The sequence below is a fragment of the Lepisma saccharinum genome, chromosome 6 (assembly GCF_977018435.1).
Source record: "Lepisma saccharinum chromosome 6, izLepSacc3.1, whole genome shotgun sequence".
Classification (NCBI taxonomy): Eukaryota; Metazoa; Arthropoda; class Insecta; order Zygentoma; family Lepismatidae; genus Lepisma; species Lepisma saccharinum.
This window is the reverse complement of record NC_139234.1, coordinates 57,602,816-57,616,122: the sequence shown is the minus strand read 5'-3', so window position 1 is coordinate 57,616,122 and position 13,307 is coordinate 57,602,816. Positions and strand designations below refer to the sequence as shown.

The window sequence follows — 13,307 nt, the reverse complement described above, 5'->3', positions numbered from 1 at the left end:
CTTTGTGTTGATATATATAATAGTTACGAAATACTAATAACCATGTTGTTTTAAGTGTAGAATTTTTATGAGGTCTACATTTTCACTTTTCAAAACATAAGGAAGATCTCCCCGATGGCGTAGTGGTAATGTCCCTGCTTTGTAATCAGGGGTCCTGGGTTTGATACTCGCTGGAGCCACTTTTCACTGTAGGTCCAGTCCAGATTAGACTATCTATGCATTAAGTGGACTTAAAAAGAAATCAAAACACAAGGGCTGTGCAGATATAGTTTTCTTTGTAATTAACAAGGCTCCTTGAAGTTCTAAGCTATAGAATGTTGATTACACTGCAAATTCTGCCATTCAAGTTCTGTAGTGAGAAAAAATACTAAGAATAAGTCTAGATTGACAGTGTGTTTTAATTCTAATGCTGAGTATGATATGTTGTTTTTGAAATGTAAATTTTGGGGAAAGTGAGTAAAATATCAGCGATTTAAAAAAAACAAAAAAAAAACATGAAAAATCAAATTTCAGTTACTCTTTCTTTGAACATGTAGCAATGAACACACACTGATTTGGGCAGATTAATGTACATAAAACAGTTTTATTTTAATTTCATTAATTTTCCTTCTGAAATAGTAAAATAATTGCATATAAGATAGGGCTGAGCCGATGACCCATGATGTTGGTATTGGTAAGTATTGGTTGAATTTTCATCGTCGATACCATCCGATACCAAGGTTTTTGAGTGACTAGAGTGGCCAAAAGAAACAACTCATTAGGCAAGATTTGTCCTTTTCAAAGGTTCATTCACCCTTCCGTTGGGGTCGCTCACAGGAATTCCATGTACATTTCCGAGATATGCTGCATCCTTCTGGGAAGCAGATGACAAGACTAAAGTGAACGCGCTGAGCCAAAACGTGGTGGTCAAAGCTATGTGGAAATAAAATAAACCATTCATTGCAAATTCTTGCTCGCAAACTCGTGGGGTAAGAATGTGGATGTTTTTAAAACCAGCATTATTATCATGTTAGACTCATTCCAGAGTTCTTGGGAAAGGGATGAGTGTTGCTGTGGGAGGGAGGGCTGTGTTCTTCTTGTACTCTACCCTTACGTGTGACCGCTGGTCGATACCGACACTACAGTGACTTGCTTTTATTGCAAACGACAGAGAATAATGGACAGCAGAGCATATACAGAGCTGGGCCAAATGAGCATTAATAAACATGTCTGCATTTGTATATGGTTTTACGTAATTTTCCTCTCTCTCCAGGTTAATCCAAATGACAAGAAGGTTGTTTACATGAAATGAAGCAGGGACACTTATAGTAATCCACAGGTTTTTCTCTAAAACTGCAACACTTTAAAGATGCTTGCAACATTTCAGAAACTTCTTCTTCTTCTTCGTCTGTTTGCATCCTGGGGGGGGATGTCACAAGACATTAAAGTGCTATAATGCGACATGAGAATAATTTGAGAGTTTTTAAATGTCATTAACAGAATGTGATCTGATCAGTTTTATGACTCAGTAACTAGCCTTTGTTATTTTAAACTGGAATTATGCAAGTATCGGTATCAGTTGGAATCGGTCAGGGTATTGGTATCGGCAAATTGTAGTATCAGCAAATTATAGTATTGGCTCAGCCCTAATGTAAGAGAATTAATTTGTTTACTGAATGATGCAAATGATTTTACATCTCAATACTTTTCCATTGTTTACGTCATGCTCCTTTTACTATCAGAAACCTCTGTACAACATTTATGAAAACTAAGTGTATGGTTGTACTTCTAATATTTCTCAGAAAAGCATACACCTCCATCTGATATTTCTCATAAACCAGTGACCATACACTACCCTCTCATAGGTAGGCCTGTGTGTATTTCACCTTTGAACTGAATCTAATGTAAAGTAAGCATGAAGTAACAAAGGCAAGATCCAGGAATTAGTGTTGTAAACTTGGGCACTGGCAAGAGGGTAAGGAATTACTCAATATATTGGCAGAGCTCCTAACATGATACATGTATGAAGTTTTTCCAATGTATTTTCTTGCAATACGAAAGACAATGTTCGAGGTAAAAAGTGCAACTGAGACATTGGAGAAAAGTGCTGGCAGAGAACAGTGTTTTCTTCTTTTGTGATGCTTACAATGTTTGTGCTGAAAGTCTCCAAAAGACGATAAAAATGAAACAGCAAATCATGTTTTATACAAAAATAATTGTGTATAATAACAACAAAATAAAGAATGATAATCATGAACTAACCGACAATCACAATTGGTCTATGGCTGTACATAATGTGTAGTACTGTAATCAGGAGATTCGCAGAAACATGCTATAAACTTGCCATAGCATGTGGAAGCATTGATATATTTATAAATACAGTGTTATTCAAAAGTCTGTTGACATTTTCCTTATATCACTAATGAGTGGTTTTCAGGATGGGATATAGCACACTGTTGTTTTTCGCCATAATCGTTTGGGACTACCTCGCTGACACCTTCCCCAATACGTGGATCCATCGTGGCTTACCAAGACTTTGGACGGCTTGCTCTCAGACCTGACTCTCCTAGATTTTTTCTCTGGGGTTTCATTAAGACTACGGTGTACCAAGTAAAGATCAATACCATAGAGCAACTGACACCGTGAATAGCTGCAGCAACAGGGGAGATCATGTTGGAGCATGTGTTCCGGTCTACGCAAGAGAGATGGGTACTATGCCTAAACTTACAAGGCCACCACATTGAAATGTACCGAGTTTGTCTTCTATTCTAGAGTACTTTAAAGCAGTACTGTCAATTTTGCTAATAAAATGCTTTTTGATTAAATTGTCAAGAGACTTTTGAATCACCTGGTATATAGATACCTTAAACCTGTCACAACACTTGTGACGTTCATGACATTTCCAAAGCAATACTTTCTTCGTGACTATTATACTTCCAATGCCATATATAAACTAAACATTTCAGACTGCTTATTACAACAATTGGTAGTCTTCCTCTCTTTCTTCAGTCAAACTCTATCTTTGGTGCTAAATTTCTTAACACTAAACAAACAAAAATTAGACTTGTCAACATACAAAATGTAGGGTACCTATTAGCTACCATAAAACATAACTAGCAACATACAACAGATTTGCCATATCAAGCTTAAGTGTTTCCACATGTACATTAAAATCTTCACATAGTTTACATAAAAGTAAATCCCATCTCACTCATAGAAAGTACATGTACAACACTATCCAAAATCTAACAAAGACTAGTGGTAACTATACTTGATTATTATTAATTAGTCATAAACATTAATCATACATCCATGATAGTATTAACATAAACAATACCGCACAATAAAATACCATAGTACAAAACCTACAATTATGTGTGTGTGGTGACTAGATATCTGTAATGATTGTTCCATATCAAATAGCAGGCTTCCATTACCAATTTCCTGATATGGCTCATACAGTGCAGGAGACCTTGGCACAAATTCTGCAATTCATAATCCGAACGACTAATCAGTGCAATGGCTCATATCTGTTGACATCCTTATCTCCATTATGATGGCCTTGCACAGAACAATAAATACAGACTTCTCGATTCACAGCCTGAAACATTAAATCAGAAAATCAATTTAAAGACAATAACAGTTAGTAAAGTATATGAATTAAAGATGGGACAGATTTACTGGTACTTTAACAGGACTGACTGATATTGGGTATATTTGGGTATCAGTAGTGATGTGACGAAGCTGAAAATGTACCGATGGCAATATGCTCACCAATAATTTTTGAAACTGATTCCGATATTTAACAGATTCAGAGACATACGATTATTCAACAGAAATTTGAATGTTATTTTCAGCATGACAAAAACAAATTTGCTATAAACATTTCTAATTGCCTAATAAATACATACACATACATATTCTCAGAGACCTAACATTAGTACACAAGCAGTTCTTTGAAATGCAAAATGTATTCCTGTTCTTAATATTGGAAATTTAATGCTAGCAGATTCAACTTCAGAAACACGAGTTTTGGAAGCACTTCTGGAAGTGACCTACTTCTTGTTTTATCGCAAATCTGTCCAGCAACACCGAATACTCGCTCATTGAATACTGATGCAGCAGGTATGCCAAAGTATTTTCTCACCACTTGCTTCAGGTTTGGATACTCATTTTTGAATTTTCAATACAACAGCGGATCCTGGTCACGTGGAATAGTCTGTTCAGCAATGTTCTGTTTTATTTCTGATATTGAGGTAGATCGATTCTCTGAATGAGAGTTTACAATAATTTTATCTTAAAAACTCGACAGTGAAGATTCATAACCTAATTTTCAATTAATCTTACAAAAATAAAATAAACTTATTAGAAGGTAAAACTCTAGTATTATTGGTACCAATTTAAATATCGGATTTTTGCCGATGTCGATACCAATGCCGATATGTCAATTTCTGGCGAAATTCATACTTTGGTAATCGGATCAGCACATCCCTAGGTATCAGTAAAAATGCCTGTAAGATAGTGCAACATTTTGTAATTTTGTTACTGGCTTGTAAGAGCAACATTAATAATAAAAGTACTAAATTTCTTCATCAGAATTAGAAGAGATATGCCTTTCCCTTCCAAATCTGTCTAATCATGAAACTGTACACAAGCTTCAAATACACGATTTAGCAAACTTTTGCCACTTCTAAATTTACCCGACTATTTTCATTACCTTTTTATTTGTGGATGATTTCCCTGATATTTTCAAAAGTTCAAGAGTAAAAGAATGTGTCACTTTATCTGATCAAGGTGTATATTTAAATTGCTGCTATAGTCATATGAATGATAATTAAATGACACATTTATATCTAACACTTTTAGATTTTGGGCTGACAAAATGACTGGCACCTTTCTTGAATAGCTGATTTGCCAGTCAATGAACATTACATGCCACTTCATTGCTCCCATTCCTAATTAGAAGAAAAAGCTACGTCACATATTCAACATTTTCAATAAGCAGTAAAATAATGTTGAAACAGTACTGCATTAAGAACACAACAGATTATAAAAATCAATACTTAATTTAAACACATTTTTGCAATATTTTTATATGAAACAAATTAAATGTTCAATAGTGCAAATGCGTACATTACAAGAAATAAAACTTGATCACTCACCTAAGTAGTTGATGGCTTTGTGGTGTTCAACAAGGTCTATTTTCTGCTTTCATTTCAGACGCTGTGTAACATTTGCCAAAGCAACAGCAAATGCCTGCAAGGCTGAGAATGGGTACTGGAAGTCCAACGTGTAAGCATTTCCATCAATGCGACCGAACTGCATTACCTGAAAATATGACGTTATTTACTGAATATATAGTATAAATGTGTATCATTTGGTATTGCACAATCAATGTATCATAAATACAAGAAATGGAAACTCTATACTGATGTGTATGTAAAATATTGTCATTTTAAGATGACTGATATTAAATGTGTCTTATAAATACAAAGGCTACCAGAACAGCAACTACAAACAAAGAATCAATGCCACAAGCCATTTATTACAAGGTAATATAGCTGAAGATCCAAAAATGTCACAAAGTCATGATGCAATTTATTATCACTTCAAATGACAAAATAGACAAGATCACATACAAAAACAGCATGCCAACACTACTTTAACATGGTAATGTTTTATGCTTTTCAAGACAGAAAAAGACTGAAGTGTCATCATTTCAAAGTGTTGCATTGCCATTCTATGATTTTATCAAGCAATAAAGTGATAGAACACTGCACCAAAGTCATAAGTAGAGCAACCCAAAGACTTAAAAGCAGAAATCGTAACGGGATTTTACAAATCTTATAGATTCAGGTTCAAAAAATGCAAATTTTCATAGTATTATAAAGTATATTAAGATACAACTGCGGATTTCCGTTTCATGTTCAAAGTGCAAAGATATAACGACATATTGGAATTTTAGTTCTTGAAATTAGACCTGCAACAACCCCAAAATCCATACTATTTATGTGTTTACTTTTATCTGAAATATAGTTGACATTAAAAAAAGTAATTCATGATTCATTCATAATTTATTTTAAAAAAGTAACATGTTCAAAAGAAATACACAAAAAATGACCAATAACAGTAAACTACAATTAGAACATTACATACTAATATCTAGAGATGGGATGATATGAAATTTTCGCCAATGCCAATGAAAAGACTTTTCGGTAGTGAAAACTATGTGGTGGAACAACAGCTCTTTGAAGGTCAATGCCTGCCAAGTGGCTTTACATTGCGTGATATTAGGTCAGCATATTAAGCTCTATTGCTACTATTTTCTACCTTACGGAACTTGAAATCCACTACCATTACTTTCAAGTAGTTCAGTTTTCTTCACGATGTTACATCAACACTCACATTATAATGCTCCCACCAGGGATCAAAACTCTGGAACTGTTTGCATGAAATTTGAGAGCACTAACCATTTGGCTATGCTATATATCATGTATTTTCTTTATCTAGACATTTTGTGATTAGGTAAACAAATAAGACACTATTTACCTGCTTTCCTCGAAATTCTATCTGGAAATTCTTTGCAGACTCCTGCGTTACTCTTCCTCCGAAATCCAGCTGATAAACCTGGCTATTCTCGTTCCACAATGGAGCTTTATTGTGCATCACAAACTCTCTTCTCCTTGGTAGACTAGGACTTGATTCTCCATTATCCTGCTTGCACTTGCCTCTCTTCAGCTGTGGAATGAGTACTCAATCAATACAATCATTGACTCCATTCATACATTAAGAAGCAACAACAAGAAAAGGGAACTTGTGTTGCAAGATAAATTGTTGCCCAGGATAGATATATAACCACCAGATTACTTGCTAATGGTTTGATGTTGTAAGGAAATGGCCAGATACATACTGGAACATGATTTTTACTAGAGAAAAATGAATGGTTCAAGAACAACTGGCTTCTGTTGCAAGATAATGTACCCTCATATTGTGCACTCCCTGTGAAGCGTTCTGGCCTCAAAGTCTATCTGCATGATGAAACACCCCCCATACTCATCAGATTTGGCCTCGGCAGACTTTTTCCTCTTCCTGAAAATCAAGTGTGCCATAAAATGAGACCATTTCAGCACCATTACTGACATTCGAAGTGACAGGACATCAATCATGCCTTCGACCAGCTGTATTGCAGATGTAAATGCTGTTTGGAAATGGAAGGCACTTCCATACACTGTTGTTTGTTTTTATATACTGATTGCAGTCTCATTACTTATTGTGTAACCTGTGTATGTATACAGGGTGTCATTTTAATGGTGCTGCCCAGGGGCCACAGAAACGTATAGACATCAAAACATACAACTTCTCAGTAAAATGTTTCTCATTGGTGAGTTGTTTTGGAGCTACAGTCGTTCAAAAAAGCCCATTTTGCTGCCCGAATGCTGGCAAACCAACACAACATTTGATCGCATTTGTGGTGTAATTTCCTGCCAGGGTTGCCAGGAACACACATATTCTTTGATAAGTGACATAGCTACAACCAGCCACATTATGTAACATAAAACAATGCGAGAAAACACATTGAATAACCCAACAGAAAGTGAATCAACAATACAGAAAATGGTAGAAAAATGTATTCAAAAGGAAGTGGTAATATCGGATTTTGTCTCAGCCTACATGTCAAATATTGGCAAATCTCATTGCCAACTTGACATCTACAGTTTAGTCAGAGTATTTGTCTGTGGTTTAATCTATCCACTTTGATCATCTGATCTGGTTGTCTGTGACACACTGAACAGTTGACAAAATAAAAATGAAAGAATTCAAAATTCCAAAGGTAAGTAACACATAATGTAATGTATATTTAGGGTATTATGAGGCAAGGGACAAAAATGGTTGAGAATACAAGGATATAAGTAGTGGTAAAACAAGCTCTCCGACGACTATGTTTATCTACACACCAGATACACATGTAATAGTTTGCAACTGTGAACATGGCAGTATATTCGCTGCTCATTCATGGTTAGGTTGTTACTATGGTTGTACGTGTTAATGTAACAAGGTGAACTTCTGATACTTCCGTTATCAGAACCACAATACCACGAAGTATGTATTAGGACACAAACCTGTAGATATCAACCTTGCAATGAGATTTGCAAATATTTGACATGTAGCTGGGTGTAAACAGCCACATGTAAGCTGTAAGTTCAATAAAATTTGTTGTTGATGATGATGAATGATATTTGACATGTAGGCTGAGACAAAATCAACACTTCATTTGGAATACGTTGTTTATCTACCATTTTTCATGTAGTTGGTTCACTTCCCCCTTCCCCTGGGATGACTGCTGATGCTGGTAGGTTGTGATACCCTGGGTGCTGGTCTACTGGACCTTCGTTTTACAACTCATAATGTGGTTGGTAGTCTGTCATTTTTCACAAAATTTGTGTGTTCCTTGCAACACTGCCATGCGCTGTTTCACTGCAGGAAATGACGTCACAGATCTGATCAAATGTGTTGGGTTGCCATCATTCAGGCGGCAAAACAGACTTTTTTGAACGACCAAGCACCAAAATGACGTACCAACGAGAAAAATGTTACTGAGAAAAGTTGTTTGTTTTGATGCCCTTTGTATGTTTCTGTGGTCTGTGGGCGCCATTACAATGACACCCTGGATATCAATATGATGCTAATTATTAATATCCAAATAGTCCATAAGATCAATATTCAGATAATTTTGATATTCTGATGATGATGACATAAATATTCAATAATCTGGATTTTTCAAATCCAGATATATTATTATTATTCTGATTTAGCCATGCATAGTAAATTGTGAGGAACAGGACAAAGGACAGAATACAAAATCTACACTACATCGTGTGTTGTTAACAGGGAGTAGTGAAGGTAGTTTTGTAAAACTGATTTACTCCTTCACAGGGATCAGTGTTACACTAGATGACACACAAAAAACAGATTCTTGAAAGCATTATTTCATATATAACATAGTGTTTTATATATATATATTTTATACTAATTAAATCATTATTAGCAAATGACCATCTACACATGAATGTCAGGCAAGCTACGTATACATTAGTCAACAATCTTTTAAACAACTGAGAAACATTATTGAGGAATACTAACAATTATTGATCAAGATCATGCACATTACGCTTTTGCTTAAAAGTGGATTTATTTAATATACTTTGCTGCAAATGTACTAAATGGAAAGCAACATGACTTGATTACATTATAACATACATTAGACAATGTTATAATATTTTTCTAGTTTAGTTACCTTCTGTCTCAATTGAGCCTTCTGGAAACTCTCTAGATCCTTGTAATTTTTGCCATTGATAATTTCATCACCTGAGTATATTATTTCATCATCAGAACTTTCAATAGCTTTGTTTTTCCTCTGTCTTCTGTTCAACAATGGTGAATTTAGTAAGTGTTTTCTGGAAAACAAAATTCAGAACAGTTGTTAAATTCAAACATAAGTAGTAGACTGTGTAAATGTCCTAATTCACCTAAGTAAACAGCTAAAAACAATCAAGATAATGAGATATATATGGATGTTTCCATTTATAACTGCATCTTTACTTAAAATATCACATATGGCATTCAAATAGACATTTTAGAAACACAAAATCCAAGTAAAACATATAGAACTAGAAATATGTTCTCACACACAAAGCATTGATATTTCAATACCTGACCAAATCACATGTTCCAAGTTACATGTACGTAATATGATGGTGCCATTTCCAATGACAGTGACACAGTACTAAACAAACATTTCTCAAGATCTACTGGATGCCCTGCACAAATATTGAGAACCATGACAAAACACTGTATATTTCCATTCACAGATATGCCATCTACTTGTGAAGTCTTCTGATACCACACAGTTCACTTCCATATTTATTCTGAGTCAGTGAACTTAGCAGCATGCAATCTTCACTGGACATTATCCATAGTCTAGTTTACCCCTTACCTATTCTAACACTTTCAGTTCCATGATCTTTTTGTGGAAGAGGCAAGGAGAAGGAGAGATATAGTACAATATTGGAAGAGCAATAGATCAAAATAGTAATTCACAGATTCAGCAGGATCAATTCAAACCATGGACAAAATGAGTCAAAACATCATCTGAAGGTAAGAGAAGAGGACCTTTCACGAGATGTAATGTTAAAAAAGTACAGTGGAAACTAGACATTGGATAATAAGGTGGGCAATTAATTACAAGCTATACACCTCAAAAAGTCATAATTAAGTCCCGCACCGTGGCTGTGTGGTCTAAGGCATCAGGTTACGAGATACGTGCTGGTCAGTCTCTCCTTGGGGGCGGGGCTAACAACTTTTCTCGAGATTTTGGCCAGTGTATGGGACCAGTGGCCACCCACCATCATGAGGAAATTGGGGAGCTATGAATGAGTAGTGTAACCTGATCATGGAAACCTAAAACAAGGACTGGGGGTTCATCGTTCTGACCACAAGTAGCTGGTTGGATGATCGTCCACCTCTGCTGAGATGTGGGAGTGAGGCCATGAGTTGGTAAATAGGCCCTGGCCCCCATGGGTTGTTGTTATTATTATGTCATTGTTAAGCTGTTCTGGAATGAGTGAATTCCCAGAGGTGTTTGGGTGTTATATTCACACCATTGTTTCAAATATCCTAAAACAGAATGTTTTATATGCAAAAAGAAGGGAAAACATAGTGCTTACAACTAAAAAAAGGTTTTATTTTTCACCCATTGTGTTCATATGCAACAATTTTAAGACAATTTGGGCATTCAAAACTTACAAGTTTTACTTAATTTTCTACTGTATTAAAAGTGTCAATAGCATATCAAGTCAATAGGATTTATACCATCTTCATATTTGTTACTTTTGTATAACTAATTTTTGAGTGCCCTATTTTTTAAAAAAGAAACTATCATTTTAGTAAATACATTGTTGGCAAAGTTTTTATCAAGATATGTAGCTTTTATACTCTATAATAGTCTATAATTTAACACCTTACACTTTATACAAGCCTAGATGCCTACCCTCTCAGAGGAATTTCATACTGCAAAATGGGTTTGATACCCAGTGGAGGCACATAGTGGTTCGGATTCCACTTTAAACTGTAGGTCCAGTCCCTATTAGCCTTTCTATGCATAAAGTGGACTTAAAACAACAATTCAATTCAATTCATACTGCAAAAATACTAAAGCTTTGCTTAAGAGTCATACGAAATTAGCAATTATATTATGTAATGCATATACGTACTATTTTTTCCCACCCTATTTAAGAAGTAAATCATAAATTTTACATTCGCAGAAGTAAATATTACATGAAGTTTACTTTGTAAGAGTATTAAATCCACAGTCATGTACCTATCACATTTAGGGAGCTCAAACATTGAAGAAGCAAGATTGTAGTACTATGGCAATTTAGCATAAATGCTTTTATACCTCTTGAAATGCATAGCATGCATCATCATCCCAGGAAGCATGTATTTCAACGTGTGAGCTCCATTATAGATAACTTATACCTATTATCTAGTATCTAGAACAATGCATTTTCTAGAAAAACTATCTCAATGTGGATTAAAAAAACTGTGTAATGAAAGCTTCACAAAACACACACATGTACACAAACCTAGTCTTGGCATAAATACTGTTACAATCTTTTCATTTTCAGAGTCATTCTAACAGATGTCAGTAGCTATAATTTTTAATTAACTCTGCATCGCTAAGCAAAAAGTATGCTTGAAGCCTGTTGTGGTAAACAATTCATTGAGAGATGTGTGCCATATTTGTGTCTCATGGTAGTACACTGAGTCCCATTGTCACTATTTCTCTGGCTTTGTAGACCCACAGCCTCTATTGCTTCTTTTCAAGAAACTCCATGAATTATTAAACACCAAAATAATGGGTCCTGGTTTTGAGCACTTGAATTAAAGGTGAGTGTGTGAAATATTTGGCTACGAGTATGTGATGTTTACTTAAACAGATATAGTACTGATATAAGATACACTTGAATGAAACCCAATAGTGTACTGATGAGTTATATTATTATAAACATTTCTGGCAGTTCTAGAATTATATATTAACCTTTTGATTCAAACATATAGAGGTTTTTCTTGTAAAAAAAAAGCACACATTGTAAACTTAGAAGTCAATTTAAGAAGTCACAATTCTTCCCATATGTATGCTTTACTTGCATTTCATAACTTTTCTGTTTTATAAATATGGTTTTAAAAGCATAAAGATAACAGCATATTGTATATTTTTCAGGTGCTCCCTTCTTCAGATCTTTATTTCAAGAAAAGTAAAAGAGACACTACATTCTAACAATGTATGCATTGTTGTAATGATGCAAATTTCATATTTCTGATTATGAAATAAAGGCCTGGAGAATGGAATGTGGGATATCCTGAAATATAACCAAATCTTTATGCTTGTAACACAGCACATATGACAACAGAAAAGTTTAAAAATCAGTGTATTGGTCTCCATGGCACTGTGATTAAACAACCATGCTGTAAACACACAGACCATGTATTCAAATCCTGGGTAGACACGGCTGCTTCTTTTTCTTTGCTCTTTCATGCATTTTATAAATTCATCATTCATCCTAAGCATTAGAATTAATCTAGGGACGTAAAATCACTATTGTTAAATCAATATACCAACACATAAAAACAAACTATTTCAGTGTGTGAACTGAGCACTCAAGTGCTCAGTGAACACAGATAGCAACCAAAATTCGTAACAGTAGTTTCCTGACAAGAGTAGGTGATTATGCAAATAAATCTAAACAGTGAAGATAATCGCAAAGAACTGAAGACAAAACAATGCAAAATAAAGCTTGGGAACACCATGTAAAAACTGAACTGTGAACTGTATCTTCTAATTAATTCCATTATCGTAAACAATCTGGTTTCCCAGATTTAAACACATCACAAATTCACTATAATAAAGTTGCTCTATACACAAAAAGCCTTATAAAAATGTTTCTCTTCTAGATGTTTTTTTGTCAAATATGTGCAGCTGAAATCGTCAGTAAAAGCAGCATGTGAATATTGCAACTGTGCTTGATTTTAAGAGACTATTTTTCAGTGTACTATTCTTATAACATAGCTGTTCTGTGCATCTTTGAAAACATACATGGAATAATATATTGATTTTTCGCTTTCACATATGCCTTTCTCATTAAGGAAGGTCTTCATGTATGTCCCAAGAGGCCCTGAAGGAATGTCATTTGGACAAAGCAATTGGCTGCAAGATACAATCGAATTACATAATTATGTCTACACTAAACCTGCTAATAGGAATCAAAATC

The 13,307-nt window shown here is 34.8% G+C and overlaps 1 protein-coding gene across 2 annotated transcripts in view; it reads right to left on the bottom strand.

Moving 5' to 3' along the window:
- The window catches only part of Tusp (WD40 superfamily protein Tusp), a 133,902-nt gene that overhangs the window by 8,571 nt on the left and 112,024 nt on the right, over positions 1-13,307 (bottom strand). Inside the window, exons 13-16 of one of the 2 annotated variants that reach the window (XR_014441785.1) lie at positions 9,275-9,434; positions 6,529-6,717; positions 5,142-5,307; positions 3,349-3,580 (exon numbers count right to left, since the gene is read on the bottom strand). Coding sequence is in view for 1 of the 2 variants with exons in the window: in XM_083123989.1 (XP_082980115.1) it covers positions 5,191-5,307; positions 6,529-6,717; positions 9,275-9,434 (466 nt within the window). In the remaining variant the exon portion in view is untranslated. Of the gene's footprint in view, positions 1-154; positions 3,581-5,141; positions 5,308-6,528; positions 6,718-9,274; positions 9,435-13,307 lie in introns of those variants that run through there. The other variant, XM_083123989.1, reaches the window with a different exon arrangement.